This window comes from Ailuropoda melanoleuca, chromosome 3, assembly GCF_002007445.2.
Source record: "Ailuropoda melanoleuca isolate Jingjing chromosome 3, ASM200744v2, whole genome shotgun sequence".
In the NCBI taxonomy this organism is placed as follows: Eukaryota; Metazoa; Chordata; class Mammalia; order Carnivora; family Ursidae; genus Ailuropoda; species Ailuropoda melanoleuca.
Genome location: NC_048220.1, coordinates 55,474,875 through 55,491,920, shown reverse-complemented (window position 1 = coordinate 55,491,920; position 17,046 = coordinate 55,474,875). Strand labels below are relative to the sequence as shown.

At 38.8% G+C, this 17,046-nt stretch overlaps 1 protein-coding gene across 6 annotated transcripts in view; it reads right to left on the bottom strand.

Annotated features, from left to right (window-relative positions):
* The window catches only part of MSH3 (mutS homolog 3), a 180,774-nt gene that overhangs the window by 9,795 nt on the left and 153,933 nt on the right, over positions 1–17,046 (bottom strand). For 5 of the 6 annotated variants that reach the window (XR_004624118.1, XM_034656443.1, XM_034656445.1 and 2 more), the window contains one exon: positions 3,575–3,761. Coding sequence is in view for 5 of the 6 variants with exons in the window: in XM_034656443.1 (XP_034512334.1) it covers positions 3,575–3,761 (187 nt within the window). In the remaining variant the exon portion in view is untranslated. Of the gene's footprint in view, positions 1–3,574; positions 3,762–12,776; positions 12,848–17,046 lie in introns of those variants that run through there. The other variant, XM_034656447.1, reaches the window with a different exon arrangement.

Genomic DNA, 17,046 nt, shown 5'->3' with positions numbered 1-17,046 from the left:
GAAGGGAGATGCTTAACCAACTGACCCACTCACGCATCCCCGTTATTTTTAAATTTTCTTTAAACTTTTCTCCAACTTTGTTTTGAGAAAGTTCAAACCTTCATAAACATTGTAAGAAAAGTACAATAAACATTTGCATATTCTTTACCTAGACAACCGTTACAATTTTGCCATAACACACACACGTTCTTTTTTTCCTGAACCATTTGAAAACTGCAGACATGACACTTCATCCCTAAATACCTAAAATTCTATCTCTTAAGAACAAAAACATTCTCCTACTAACCAGAATAAAATTATTACACTCAAGCAATTTAACAGTGATACATTACTATTACCTAACATTAGTCCACAATGTCCTTAACTGTCCCGGTAATATACTCTTTATAAATATTCTCTATATTAAAAAAAAAAATCAAGGATCATGCACGCCATGCACTTAGTCATGTCTCTTTAGTCTCCCTCAACCTAGAAGAGTTCCCAGCCTTTCTTTTACGTCTTTTAAGACATTAATGTTTTTGAAATATCCAGGAGTTGTTTTGTATAATATCCCTCCATTCGGATTTGGCTGATTGTTTTCTTCTAATAAGATTAAACCTCATTGCCAGAAATATTACATATTTATGTAGGTGCCATACTCTTTGCAGTACATCATATCAGGAGGCCTGATGTCAATTTGGCCCCATTATTGGGAATGCTAAATGTGCTTATTTGGTTTAAGTGAGTGCCCAGATTTCTCTACTATAATGACACCTATATCCTTTGTAATTAATAACTTGTGGAATAATACTTTGAGATTGTGTGAATATTCTTTTTTCCAACGATCTTTCATCTTGAAGTTTTGCCATCTATGGATCATTACTGCCTGATGATGTGGTGACCAGTAAATGCTGATTTAAAAAAATTCTCTCCATATTTATTAGTTGGCATTCTGTAAAGAAGAGCTTTCTTTTCTCCCCACCCTACCCCCGCTATTTTAAATTTTATTTTTGTTTTGTTAGTATTAATATGCATTTATGGATTCTATAATATGCATTTTAAAGCATACGTTATTATGTATTCTAGAAATCCCTAATTTCTTAAATCTTAAAAGAAGCAGACACCAAATCTTGGCCTAAAAATTAGCAGAAGAGGAGCCTGGGTGGTTCAGTCAGTTAAGCAGCCTACTCTTGATTTCAGCTCGGGTCATGTCAGGACCTGAGATCAAGCCCTGCACTGAGCTCCATGCTCAGCGGGGAGTCTGCCTGAGGAGTCTCTCTCTGGCCCCCTCCTCACTGCTCGCACATTCTCTCTTTCTCAAATAAATAACTTAAAAAAAAAAAAGATAAAAATCAGCAGAAGAGAGTAATTAAGTCAGAGAACTTCAGTTTTGATTCATCTGCCATTCACCTCATTAAAAGTCAGAACATGTGCCTTCTCTCCTATAACAATTACAAGAAACCTATTAAGGCAAGATTTCTCTGATGAGCTGCTCTTAGAATCTGCCCTGAAGTATCTCTGGACCAGCTGTTTCCATGATGCCCCTTCCCTGAGCCGACAGGCATTTCCTGCCAGCAGACCTAAGGGTTTGGGTTACAATACTGCTCTCCTCAAGGCCATTTTCAGCTTGCAGCCACAACACAGAGCCTCCCCATTCTTCTGTCTGCTCTCTCTTCCCCATCTCAGCAATCAAAGACACCATAAAAATACAGATTTTCATCCATAAAAAGGGTAGTGATTCTTTGCTCCTCAAGAATCCTCTTCAATGACTTACCTTGAACATACATTTTATCTCAAAATAATACTTTCTTCATTAACATTTAAAACATCAAAAAACCGCTATAGAACCAATGAAAACAGAAGTGACAAATTTAATTCTGTCATAATTTGTTCCTGAGGGTTCTTAGAGGAATCTTTAAAATATTGCCAAACTGCTTTTGGTAGCCAGCCTCCAACATGGCCCCCAAGTTCTTTACCTCCCAATGTTTGTGCTCTTGAGTAGCCTCTTCCACAATGAATCAAGGCTGGCCCTTGTGCACAACAGAATATGATGGCAGTGACAGCGTATGGCTTGTAAAGCTACGTCAGAAAATGCAATTTCTCATAAATGCATAAAATACTTCGGCCTCTTGGAATGGTTCCTCTGGGGAAAGCCAGAAGCCACTCAGATTCAAACAGCCCTATGAAGAGGTGCACAGGGAAAGGAAGTGAGAGTCCTGGCCAACTGCCAGCACTAATTAGCCAGTAGCAGCTGAGCCACATTGGAAGAAGGTCCTCCAGCCCCAGTCAGGCCTTCAGATGATGCCAGCTCTGGCTAATAACTCTACTGCAACCTCAGGAGAGAGCCTGAGCCAAAACCACCCAGCTAAGGTGCTCCCAAATTCCTTACCTCCAGATACCAGGAGAGATCTAACAGATGATTATTGTTGTTTTAAGCCACTTAGTCTTGGGGTAATTTGTTATACAGTCATAGTAACTGATAAGCAGCTACAGAGTAGGAACAACGAAAGCAAACTCAGAGGTGGCAAACTCAGTCTGTCATAATTCATTCCTGAATGTTTAAAATGTGTTTTGGAGGCAGTAACAGGACTTTACTGAACCTGAGATATTCAGTTTCTATAATAATTAAAGAGACGTTCCCAAGCTCTATCTTCTTGCAAATAATTTTTTAAAGAAAAATTAGAAGTATTTATTTTAAAGTAGAAAACATGCCATCATTAACTATGTAATCTAACTAAATGTTCAAACAAAAAACTGAGGCCCACAGAAGTTTAAAGAAAAGGGGAGTTATTTTTGCATCCTGTGCTATGCAAAGAAATAAAGCTAAAAAATATGCTTTTATTGGCTATGTAAGGAAGAGAAGAGGAAATGAAAATGGAGGAAAGACACAAAGGAAAGCGTTTAAAAAGTGGAGAACAAAATACAGAAAGAAAAACCAAAGAACAGACAAGGTTTGGGGCAGGTGCCAAGAAGGAGAGACAGAAGAGGAGAGACCAGAATGAACAAAGAGAGAGAGTGTTAATAAAGGGGAGAGTTTGATGGAGATGACAGGTATGGAGCGTTTAACACAAACAAAACTTCGCACCGAGATGCTCAGAACTGGACTCTGGAAAAACCAGATATGCACTGAAAGAGCACACAGAAAGACACAAAGTCATGAGATCAAAGGCCTTCTATTGAGGTCCTGTAGGATACTGATGAAAAAAGGATTTCATAGGTAAAAATGGCTCTATCTCCTTTTTGTTCTTTCCTTCTGGATTGGGTTGCAGGGTGGGGGTGTCCCTGCACTTGACTTAGAGTTTGCCAAGGATAATAACAAACTGTTTTTTGGGGGAAACAGTTTCCAGAGAGGCCTTTATCCTACTGACCAGGTGTATTTTGCTTCAGCAAAAGCAAAGACGACACATCAGGAATTACAGACAGGATGTAGGGCCAATCCATCTAAGTTCTATGTATAGTGTTTTAATAGTCAATTGCAGGTATAGGGTCACTTATAATAAGTAAAGATAATTCTGACTATCTAGAACCTGAGGCCAGAAAAACAATTTATATATTATGCACCATTCACATACATAAAGGTGTGCAAGATACTCACATCTCTAATAAAATGCTCGAGTGTAGCATAAGCAATGGCGATTCCATCATGAGTACTCGTCCCTCTTCCCAATTCATCCAAGATAACCAAGGACTGGGATGTTGCTTGTCTTATTATTTCTGCTGTGTCAGTCAGCTCTTCCATAAAGGTACTCTGTCCTTTATATATATTATCTGCAGCACCCATCCTACAAATAAGATGAAGACACCTTGATTTTTCCTCTAAATTTTATTATTCGGAAGCCAAGCATTACTGTAAGAATGATAAAGGATCCCTATAAGGGTCTATATACTTTGAGCCAATAATAGCTGAAATCATATTAAACAAAAGAAAACGTGTTGGATATAAAAGAGTGCCTAATGTCAAACTGCACCCTGTAGAAACATTGTGGATAGAGTCTGAGGTGTTGGACAGAGCTCCCCAAAAGCAGGGAAACCTGTGACCCCACCTTCTGAGCAATCATTCCAAACCAAAGTTTTAGTGTTCATGAGGGAAAATAATGCTTCTCCCTGTTGCTGTGTTTAAAAATCCATGAGTACAAGAAATTTATATAAAGGGTTTTTTTCTAGTATTACCTTAAGAAGATTGCACAATGCTTTACAAATTACAGGACCATGTTGAAATTATTTATTTATATAAGTTAAAAATTTTTACTAGGATCATAGATGTTTAGTAATCTCAGACACCTAAAACAGGTTCCTAAAGTGGACTTCATGGAACACAGTTCTTAGAGATGTCAAGAAATGAGTGCAAAAGATGTAAAGGGTTTCCTTTCTGTAAGACTTCCATGATCCTTTAATATGCTACTACACATTGTGCATTTTCTAGAGAAGGGTCTATTATACACCATTTCTCTAAGTCATTTAACTGTGGACCCTAAAACTCCCAGAGCACCTTGCGGCAATAATGGTCTCTACAGAACACATCTGGGAAAATGTCCATTTAGTCCAAAAGGATTCTGGGGGAGGGGGAAAGTGTGTTGGGGGAGAATCATTAAGCAATACGCAGTTAATAGCAAAACTCAGAATTCAGGTTTTCGACCCACTAACCAGCTTTGTGAGTTCTGGTTAACTACATTCTCAGCAAAATACCTTCATCAATGTAGGTTTGCTCTAATAGTTCACATGTGACCTACAGCAGCATAATGTAACTTTTCTTTCTGGAGAAAGTCATGGTGAAATCCAGCCTTAACCATCTCCAGGCTAGAGCCTTGTACTGGGCAGGGAAGATGGAGTACAATGTTTTTCCCACAGATTGGAAGACCCTTAGGAGAACTACTCCAGGAATCAGTGCCATTTAGAAACGGTATGTAACTCCATCTAGGATAACTCTACCACAGATGGGGTTAGTAAGGTTTCATAGAAAGTGCTTTAATTTTATACATTTTAAAATCAATAACTATAAAACATAATTTCTGAAATGTTGCTAACTTATGAGCATTCTGGAGACTTCCTTAAAGTTCAAATATTGCTATTTATATCAGCTTTCGATATTTATTACTATTTTTCCCCACCACAAAGGTTGAACTTTCCTATCTCTGAAACCACTCTGAATTCTTTAGAATCATAATGTTTGACCCCCATTTAACGTGGTTGCTTTTACTCCTGACAGGTTGCAAGCGGACAAAAAGAATGAATCTTTAGCTGATAACAAAGTGCTCTGATAAGGCAAATGTTGAGGGGAAGGGTCTTTGATTCTCAAGAATTAGAATAATAAGCAAGCACTAAATAAGATTTAACATAAACTATTAAGTATTACACTTATGTGTTTTCTAGAAACAGTAGGGTAACAGAGGGGTCTGGCTAGAAATTTCATGAACTGTAGGATGCTCTTGGGAAGATATTTTTAGGCAGATACACACATACACATATAAAACATTTAGGATATGACAAGGGAGAGATTTCTAATCAGTAAGGGAGGAAAGGATGAATGATCAATCCACAAAAACATGCCAGCTAGTTGGTTATTTCAAAAACAAAACAAAACAGAGGTGCCCTTGGGGCACCTGGGTGGCACAGCGGTTAAGCTTCTGCCTTCGGCTCAGGGCGTGATCCCGGTGTTATGGGATCGAGCCCCACATCAGGCTCCTCTGCTATGAGCCTGCCTCTTCCTCTCCCACTCCCCCTGCTTGTGTTCCCTCTCTTGCTGGCTGTCTCTATCTCTGTCGAATAAATAAATAAAATCTTTAAAAAAAAAAAAAAAAACAAAACAGAGGTGCCCCTACTCAAATTACATTCCAAAATAAATTTATGTGGATTTAAAAGTTTAATGTAATAAAAGAAACCATAAACATACCAAGAGGTATAAACCAGATTTAATCTCTGCATAGGTAGATGGGGGCTTTATAAACCTAGTACCAATACATATGTACAGCAAAAAACACAAAAGAAAAAGTTAAAGGCAAACCACAAACTGACACCAATAGTTGCAACATGTATAAAAAAGGGTTTCTATTCCTAAAACAAATACTCTCATAAAGCAAAACAAAATGGTGAACATTCCAACAGAGACAGGCAAAGGACAGGAAGAGTCAATTCACGCACACAAAAACTCATGAAAATATTCACATATTATGCAAGTTCGAACAGGAATAAAATGCTACCTTATATATAACAATTAGCAAAGAGATGAAAAAGAATGATGATATCTACCACTGTTGAGAGTGTAGGGGAAAGAGTATTCTTATGTGAAATTGAGAGTTGTTACAATCTCCCAAAACGCAATTTAGTGATGTCTGTCAGAACTCTTTCACAGCCCATAAATTTCACTCAAGGAATTAACACTACGGAAATTATCACAGAGGTATGAAAAATGCATGTACAAATATATTCCTTAATGTTATCCAGTGAAAAACTGGAAAAATCTAACGCCTAAAGAAAAAAAGGGGGGGGCACCTCGATTGCTCAGTCATTAAGTGTCTGCCTTTGGCTCGGGTCATGATCCCAGGGTCCTGGGATCGAGCCCTGCATCGGGCTCCCTGCTCAGCAAGAAGCCTGCTTCTCCCTCACCCACTCCCCCTGCTTGTGTTCCCTCTCTCGCTGTATCTCTCTCTGTCAAATAAATAAAATCTTTGAAAAAAAAAAAAAGAGCAATAATACTATGATGGAAAACTCTGCAACCAGTAGAACTGGCATGTTTGAATTTATGACATGGGGAAAATGGTTGCAACATATCTTATGTGAAAACACCACGTCACCAGAAAGTGTCTAGATTTAGAGGTGGGATGTGCTAGGGCAAGAGGCCTGCCCAACTGCTGAGGAAGCACGTGCCAGTGCTATGAACACCTGAAGTAGTGTTCCATGTACACACATGAACAGCATCCAAAATTAAAGAAAAATCTGAGGAGAATTGAAGAAAACCAACAGGATGAAAGAGGAGAACTGAGAACAACCAACAAAACAACTACCACAGAGGAAATGAATAAAAATATAATTCACTAAACAGAATTAAAACAAACAAAACCTATTTGGTATCCTCAGAGAGATTAAGAACACTGCAGCCTTAAAATAAAACAGTCTACCAAAAAAAGGAACAGCTGGAGAACAAAAAATCTTGTAAATTAAAAATATGATCACTGAAAAAATTCACTGTATAGGCGGGATTAAAATTAGATACTGTGGAGGACCAAGATTTAAATCTGAAAGTTAAATTCAAAGAAATCTCTGAGCACAGTAAACAGATCAAGCAATGAAAAATACACACAAATAACTGTAACATAGCCAGTTCCCGAGGGTTTAAAGTCCACCCAATAGGAAGTACAGAAAGTAGACACAACAAAAGTAGTAATGTCATAGAAGAAATTACTCCTACACTGAAATAAGACATGCATCTTTAAATGGAAAGTTTCCACAAAATGCCAAGTAAGATTAATAAGATTAATAAGATGAATAAGAAAAGACAACTATTCACTACATCTCTGTCTTTGGGGTAAATACCCAGTAGTGCACTTGCTGGGTCATACGGTAGCTCTAATTTTAATTTTTTAAGGAACCTCCACTGTTTTCCAAAATGGGTGTACCAGCTTGCATTCCCACCAACAGTGTAAGAGGGATCCCCTTTCTCCGCATTCTCACCAGCATAGATGTGGTCCATATATACAAGGGACTATTACTCAGCCATCAGAAAGAATGATTACCCAACATTTGCATCAACACGGATGGAACTGGAGGAGATTATGCTAAGTGAAATAAGTCAAGCAGAGAAAGACAATTATCATATGGTTTCGCTCATTTGTGGAACATAAGGAATAGCAGGGAGATCATTAGGAGACAGAAGGGAAAAATGAAGCGGGGGAAAACAGAGGGTGAGATGAACCATGAGAGACTATGGACTCTGGGAAACAAACTGAGGGCTTCAGAGGGGAGGGGAGTGGGGGGATGGGCTAGCCTGGTGGAGGGTATTAAGGAGGGCGCGTATTGCATGGTGCACTGGGTGTTATACGCAAACAATGAATCATGGAACACTACATCAAAAGCTAACGATGTACTGTATGGTGACTAACATAACATTAAAAAAAAAAGTAGCAGGTACATATTAGACCCTCAGTAAGTACTAGCTCAATATATACTTAGTCCAAGTATTCTGAGAAAATGAAACTTTTATAGCCTAGATTAGTTTGAAGACCCACACTGAACACTTGTTATTAAATATATATGTATATCCATATAATATAGCTATGTAAAACATTTCTGGATAGAAAATAAAATATTGGAGGTAGAAATTAAAAAAAGACTTTCAACTAGAAACATACCAGTAAAATTTTAGAAATGAAAGAAATTTTTTAAAAAATCCTGAACACTTCAGAGAGAGAAAAAAACATTCCTAACAAAAGGATGAAAATAAGATGCCATGAAACTTCATATCTAGAATGAACGCCAAACTAGAAGATAAAGGAGCAACTCCTTTATATTTAAAATCTGGGAGTATATATTCATTTAAACTTTCAAAACAGGTATGAAGACAAAATAAAGCTTATCTTAGACTTTCAAGAACTCAGAAACTTTGCCACTGTGAGTCCTCACGAATAAACTGCTTAAAGAGAGATAGAGACCAAAAAGGGAAAATAGCATTCGTTCGAGAGGAAAACGTGAGACAGAGAACAACAGAAGTGAAAAAAGCTAAAAAGTGAGAATTTTAGACTGGGATGCTTAGGAGGGGCCCCTCTGGCAGTCTAACACCTTAAGGGTTACATATTTTTTAAGCTCTCAAGTAAATGTGAATGTAACATATACACAAATCCTAATAACAAATGCTGATTATTGGGTCTTTGTAAACTAGCCTATGAAAAAGAATGAGATAATTATAGCAGGACAGATGTTGAGAGCTTTTGGAAAGGCACAAGTAAGAACAGTTTTAAAAATGGGAAGGCTCATGGTGTGATAAATGATTTCTTTGTATTTGTAGCCAGAAGTTCAACAGATACTGTCTAAAGTAAATAAATCTAAAATTAGAGTGAGGAATATTTTAGAGACATTGTAAGGTTAACTACCAGCAGAACACAGGTGGGACCCCTCGGAGCGACTGCTTCCAGTGCACGGTCTACGGTTCCGTGCCAGAGGTGCTAGGAGGTTGGGGGGAGCCTTTTAGTTTTCAACCTGTACTGTTTGAGTTCCCGTCTACTGTGACAGGCCTTGCTTTTGTAATGATAGTTTTTTTAAAAAATGTTATGTCATTTTTATTAAAAATTACCTGTGCAGAAAAAAATATAGAAGGTTATCAACATGTTAGAGTTATTGTCTCAGGGTGGGAGAATTACTGGTCACTTAGTGACCCCTTCTCTTCCTCCAAGCACCTAGCAAAACACCTGGTACAAGGATGGAGAATGATAAAAGAATATTAAATCAAGTTTTCTTTCCCAACGCCAGTGCTAAGACATGTAGGAAATATTGGCCTAACACGGCTGCTAACAAGATTCTATGTTTTTTTTTTTTCACATTTAACGATGCTGTTTAACAGTGTTTATTTGACGGTGCAACCTACAACATTCCAATAATATCCATGAACATCATCACAAAGCTAATTTGAAATTTTTATTAAAAAATCACATTAAAAAAAAAAGTCCAGTGAAAAGAAGTCATTCTTCTGAAATGGTGGCATGTGCTGTGTGGGAGGGGGGTGCCCGCAGGACCCGGCAGTCACCTCTGCACGTGGACATCCAGGCGGGGCAGCGATCACTGGGCTGGGGGAACCGTGAGGCCACCATCCAGCAGGAAGACCATGGCCGGCCACAGCCCGCATGGGGACACGCTCCCATGAGACCCACAAGCAGTCCCTGTCACTACAGAATGGATTACTGTGTGTGATGGGAACGTCCAGTCCCATGGTGGGGACACAGTGTGCATGGCACTGGCAGTGACTGGTGCTGGCCAGAGCAGGGTGTCTGTCCGTGGGGCCGTCTTGTTCCTGCTGAGCAAGGACCAGACGGGAAGGCCTGGGGAGAGAGCGCGGTCAGGAGGGCGGCGTGCCCGTGAGTCCGGCCCCAGCCAGTGCTCGGGGGAGGGTCCTCACCTCCCAGACTGCTCGCGTTCGCATCACCGAGCCTTCCCCACGCGGCCCTGCCAGAGACGCAGCCTCTCGCTCAGAGGTCCCCGGCGCTCCGTCCAGCCCTTGATTCTATGTTTTTTAAGTGTTCATTTCATTACTATCATTGAGGTGCTTTTAGGAATCAGTTCAAAATAAAATATAGAGTCAATAATTATAGATATATGTATACATATAAGCCGGTAATTTAAATTTACATTTAAAGAAGCAAATCACATTTTACTTTATACAATAGAGATGTTCAGAAAGGCAGAAATTTAGTCACTAGAGATAGGTGAATTCTTATTTTAGGCCTTAGGCCTTGAACTTGAACTTTCTATATATCTATCTCTTGGCATTAAAAAATTAGCTGTCACATTGAAAAAGGAAGTTCTGGCCTAGAAGATGGAGCGAAAACTTTTAGAAAGTCATGCAATTTATAAATTATGTTATGTAGCTAAATATGGTAGAAGTATTAGTAACTTGAGGGAAGAGACCAGTGCTCTAGTCCTGGCTTGGCCACTAAGTACTATGTCATCTTAGCCAAGTTAGGTAACTTTCCTGTGTGGTCCTAGCTTCCTTATCTGTGAAATGGGGAGGCTGGAATAGTAAATCTCTATGGGCCCATCCTCTTCTCAAGTCCCACGATTTTCACGAATGTGTTCTTTTATGCTCATACTGGCACAGCAGAAAGTCCATTAGATTAAGTTTCACATTCTGAATATCAACTTCAACTTATTTAACTTGGGCATATCCTTCAATTGAAACTTAACTTTTCAATTAGTTATTCTTCATAGCGGCTGAAGCTCAAATGTGATAATGCGTGTGAGAAAGAGTGAGCATTTTACTGTGTTCTGGGCACCCACCTGAGTGTATTACCCGCATTATTTCACTGATTCCTAACACCACATGAGATAGACCTTTATCCTCATTTACAGACGAGGAAACAGGTTTAGTGACCAAAAGTCATGGAGTCAGGAATCAAATCCAGGTCCGTCCGATGCCAGAATGTACACTCTGATCTCCCTGCTGTACATGTTGTAAAAGGCTGAAGTATGTGTGGTAGACACACAATAAAGTGACCCCAATGAACTCTGCATTCTGGTGTTTACCCCCTTGCATGATTCCACCTCCCCTGAGTGTGGGTGGGGCCCGTGACTTGCTTTCAATTAACAGAATACAGCAAAAGTGATGGATTTTACTCCCTAGATTATATGATGTTATATGAGACTATGTCTTGCTATGAGACTGACACTGGAGACTTTCTCCCTAGCTGGCTTTGAAGAAGCATGCTGCCATACTGTGAGAGGACCATGTGAAAAGGATGTGTGAGTGGTCTCTAGGAACTGAGAGCAGTCCTTAGCCAACAGCCAGCAAGAAACTAGGGAGCTCAGTCCTATCACCTCAAGGTGAAGGATTCTGCCAACAACCCGAATGAGCTTGCAGGTGGATCCCCCTCAGTTTAGCCTCCAGATGAGAACTCTGCACAGGACCCACCTAAACTATGCCTGGACTCACAAACCACAGAAACTCTGAAATAATACGGTGTTTCTTTTACCTGTTGAATGTGTGACAATTTGCTACACGACACAGAAAAATAATTAGTATCTTTACTCTGTAAGTATGAAAAATGAGAATTTGGTGTTCTCTTGCTCTCTTAACCTACAATATCCAGTCCTTAGTACTCTTCTTTCAATCCCACTGACATTTCACTAATTTATAATCTTTGATGTGAGTTATTCCGATAATGTAACTTTGCTATCTTTACTTTCTCTAACACCTATTCTATTTTCCACCTTACCAGCAGACTCCTATTTTAAAATCAACTGAGTCATATTGAAATAAGTATAAGTCAGTCACAGAAGAACATATACTGCCTGACACCACTTATGTGAGGTCTATAAAATAAACAAACTCAGGGCGCCTGGGTGGCTCAGTCGGTTAAGCGGCTGCCTTGGGCTCATGTCATGATCCAGGAGCCCCAGGATCGAGCCCCACATTGGGCTCCCCAAAAAATCTTTTAAAAAATTAAAATAAAGTAATATAAAACTCATAGAAACATAGAAGTAGAACGGGGGTTGCCAAGGGCTGGGGTGGGGGTGGGGAAAAATGGGAGTTGCTAATCAACACGCATATAGTTTCCATTACACAACTTGACTACGTGATAGAGATCTGCTGCACAACACTGTTCCTGTAGTCAACAAATATGTGTTGTACACTTAAAAACTTGTTAAAAAGGTAGGTTTCAGGGGCGCCTGGGTGGCACAGTGGTTAAGCGTCTGCCTTCGGCTCAGGGCGTGATCCCGGCGTTGTGGGATCGAGCCCCACGTCAGGCTCCTCTGCTATGAGCCTGCTTCTTCCTCTCCCTCTCCCCCTGCTTGTGTTCCCTCTCTCGCTGGCTGTCTCTATCTCTGTCGAATAAATAAATAAAATCTTTAAAAAAAAAAAAAAAAAAAAAGGTAGGTTTCATGTTATCTGTTCTTACAAAGCATTTTTTTAAGATCTATCATAAAAGAAAAATAAGAAGATGTCCTAAACTGGACAATAGCTTTTTCTGCAATGTCAGTTAACAGCTGATGCTGCATTAATGAATTTAAAAGTTTATATGTACTTTTTTCTTATCTTACTACTAATTACTGAGTTTAATCACGAACAACTGCTGCATATACATACAGACTGAATCTTATCCAAGAGGAGGCAGGACACGATGGCTGAGTGTACGAGTCCCAGTGCGCCATGCTTCAGTTTCCCCATCTGTAAACAGTGACGATAATAGTGCCTGCTTTTCCACTTCTTATGATGGTTATGAGAAATAAACATGTTAATATTTATAACTTTTTAAAAAGCAAAACAAACTTACAATGGCTTCCTAATGTCTGGAAAATGAAACCCTAAATTCCTAGCATGGTTTACAAGGCCTTCTGAGTCTCTGTCCTTAAACCTCTCTCCAATCTCTTCTCCTTCTACCCAACCCAAATGAGTCAAGAGTAAACAACAATGTCAATGTCCAAACTTAAAGTTAACAAAGGACTGACTGATCATTTGTGGCAAAAGTTGCAAGGAGTGAAAGGATTTAAACTTATGTTCTCCTTTGTGCTTCCATATAAATTAGGGCTATCCCTGTACACTGTTGCTGAATTTATTCTAAAATTATAATGTATAAATCTAAGGAACATGAGAGAAAGTTAAGTTTTTAATGGATAGAAAAATTAATGTTAAATATTTTCACAGAAAGCTTAGTACAATAATATGGTACCTGGAAATTAAAAACTAGCACACAATTGTGGATATTGCTGCTATGAACACTGGGGTGCCAATGAATGGATAAAGATGTGGTTCATGTATACAGTGGAATATTACTCAGCCATCAGAAAGGATGAATACCCACCATTTGTATAACATGGATGGAACTGGAGGGGATTATGCTATGTGAAATAAGTCAAGCAGAGAAAGATAATTATATGGTTTCACTCATATGTGGAATATAAGGATAGCATGGAGGGCATTAGGAGAAGGAAGGGAAAAATGAAGGGGGGAATTAGAGGGGGGGACAAACCATGAGAGACTATGGACTCTGGGAAACAAACTGAGGATTTTAGAGGTGAGGGGGGTGGGGGGATGGGTTAGCCCCGTGATGGGTATTAAGGAGGGCACATATTGCAATGAGCACTGGTATTATATGCAAACATCAAAAACTAATGAAGTACTGTATGGTGACTAACAAAACATAAAAAAAAAAAAAAACTAGCACGCAATCTGAACATAATTCACCTGTATTTTCCACTCAGTTTAAAGACACTGCATTTAAAAGAGTAATTCCAATTCTCATGATAACCTATTTCATGTAAAAATGCTTTTCCTATGCTAAATTTTTAGTGGTAAAGTCAAACTCATGCTGATGAAGTATAATTTTTAAAAATGCTATTTGGTTTCTGCTTATCCAAACTACCCTTGCTAATGTCTTCAAGGCCTTCCTGAGAAGACTAAGAAATCACCCATTCTCCATCCTGACCTTCTTGGATTTTGTCACTGATGATGACCAATTGTTCTTTAATGATCTTAGCATCAAAGCCCAGAGAGCCTCTCAGTCACCTCAGACTCCACACTGAGCATGGAAGCCTAACATGGGCTCAATCCCGTGACCGTGAGATCATGACCTGAGCCGAAATTGGGAGTCGGACGCTTTACTGACTGAGCCACTCAGGAGCCCCTCTCAGTCACCTTTTATACAAAGCCCTTGCTGCTCTCACTGAATCTGTCCTATAGGATCTGTTTGCTTAGATGAGCTGTAGACACCAAAAGATGATTGCTTCAAACAGATTTACTTTCCCTCCCCCTAGTTTTGTTTTTTTTTCTTCTATGTCTACATTCCCTACAGAGAACTGGGTCACTTCTTTCTCCAATGGTTCCTTCCATGTTGATAGAAGGTTAGAGCCTGCATGATAGCAAAGAATTTTCCATTAGCAAACCAAGAGAAAGAGTCAAAAAAGTCTTATTGCTGGCCAAGTTGGTAGTAATCATTTTATACTCTCATTTGACAGATGAGGGAAGACACTTCAAACATCAAGTCACTTTCCCAAGGTGACATGGTGAATTCGTGGCAGAGAAGAAAAAAAATACACAGGCCTTCAGATTCCCGGCTTGCAGCTGAATTACCCCAACGTGCCTCATGGTATTACTGGGTTTCTGCCCTTAAGGACAGCAGACCAGATTTCAGGGGATCTTAGATGTACTTTTATTATGCAATGGACCTAACTCTACCCTTAGGCCAATGATTTCTGTATTTCTTTTTAGCTGTTAAATCCCTTGCTCAAATGAAATTTCACAGAGAAACACTACAGATTAGATAAAAGGAATGCTGATTTGGTCACAACACAGCACTATTAGGCCCCATTTCCTCATTCAGAGGGGGCTCTGGGGGACTCTAAACATCTTGCACAACAGCTTGAAAGCCATTGCCTTAGCAGGCAACACATTTTCTATTACAATTCTCTTTTTCCACAGCACATGATGAGAGAGGAACAGTGCTCCCCGGCAGACATTGAAGAAACGCCAGCTTGTTAAACCGTCACTGAGGCTACGAGGGAAGCGTGCGCTTCTAACTGTGGCAAATGTTTACTGATAAAAATATTTTCTGCTAACTCCCTTTAAGAAATATAGTTTATTTTTCCAATAAATTTCAGCACTATAATGATTCTGATGGACACAGAATTTTATAACTAAACACACTTTCCTTTTCACCTTGGTTACTAATAACACTTTATAATAACAAACAGCAACTCTCACTTTCTTATTTCTCCATCCTTACTATCTTATGTTTCTCTCCTTATTTTCTCTTTATTCCAGGGTCTTTAGATACCATTCTACTCTCTTTTTTTTATTATCCTGCTATATTGTACATATCCCGAGAAAGCACCAAAAGTAAGTTTTTGAAGCAAGACATTATAAATTAAGAAAAATTTTTATAACTTTTTATTACTTCAACAAGCATTTTACAAGACACAATACTGGACAATGATTCTGAATTTTTTCAAATGTTGAAATATGTTAGAGATTTAAGGAATTCTAGAGCACATGTAATTATTATTCTGTCTGTATTTATATTCAAAAGTAGTAAAAAATGGAAAATGCATTCTTTAGGTTTCATCTTAGAGTTAGTTTGCTCTGAGTAGGCAGGTTACAGTTATGTGATTAAGAAAAAAAATCACTGATATTTTTAGGAGTGGCGGTTGACTAATCTTTCTAATCCCCTACTCCCTCCTCGCCTATAACCCTTATATAGGTCAACAAAGCTTAATAAAGCATTAATGGAGAAAAGAAATTAATAGTTTTAAAAATCAGTTTCTAAAATAAAGAACACATGAAAATTTGAACAAGAGTTTGTTTTTATGAGATCTTGATATTTTGAGATAACGTTCTAGATGTTTTTCAATTGTAGCTAATAGGGTGGGTCTCTGTCCCCTCAAATCACAATTTCTGGGTCTTTCACAAGGAAAATGCTATCATGAGGGAGAAGTACTGCAATTAACAAAGAAAAATGATTTTTCATATTGAATGATCAATACTGGAGCTCAAATATCAAAATTACTGAATAGAGGCAATAATTATTGTATTGCATTAGGATTTTTGGACATACTTGAGTGCTTCAAAAATTGTGGTAAAAATATATATAAATAAAATTTACCATTTAACATTTTCAGGTATACGATTCAGTGGCATTAAGAAGCACATTCAAATGCTGTGCAGCCATCACCGCGATCCATTACCAGATCTTTTCATCACCCCAAAAAAGAAATTCTGTACTCATTAAAAAACAAACTCCCTATCCTTCCCGCCAGTCCATGGTAGCCTCTATTCTACTTTCTGTCCCTATGAATTTTTTTTTTTTTAAGATTTTATTTATTTATTTGACAGAGACAGAGACAGCCAGCGAGAGAGGGAACACAAGGGGGGAGTGGGAGAGGAAGAAGCAGGCTCCCAGTGGAGGAGCCTGATGTGGGGCTCGATCCCATAACGCCGGGATCACGCCCTGAGCCGAAGGCAGACGCTCAACCGCTGTGCCACCCAGGCGCCCCTCTGTCCCTATGAATTTGCCTATTCTAGCCTCCTCAGGTAAGCGGAATACCTTATTTGTCCTCTAAGTGCTCTGTATAGGAGGAGGACTTCTATGTTAGGTTATTTTGCCTTCTTTTTGAAATTGAAGATGTTCTTACTTACTTCACTTCGTTAAAAAGTTAACAGAATTCTACACAGAATACATGTCTAAGCTTCTTATTTTTTGAATAATATGTAAATGTAAACAAGGAAAATAATCTCCTAAGTAACAAAGAACTCTAACTTTTCAGGAGGGTGGTATAAGAAAGAAAAATTTAAAAATTATAGTCCAAGAAAAGAAAAAGGCACAAAAGGATACCAATTACTACAAGATGTGGATATTGGATAGTACTTAAAGG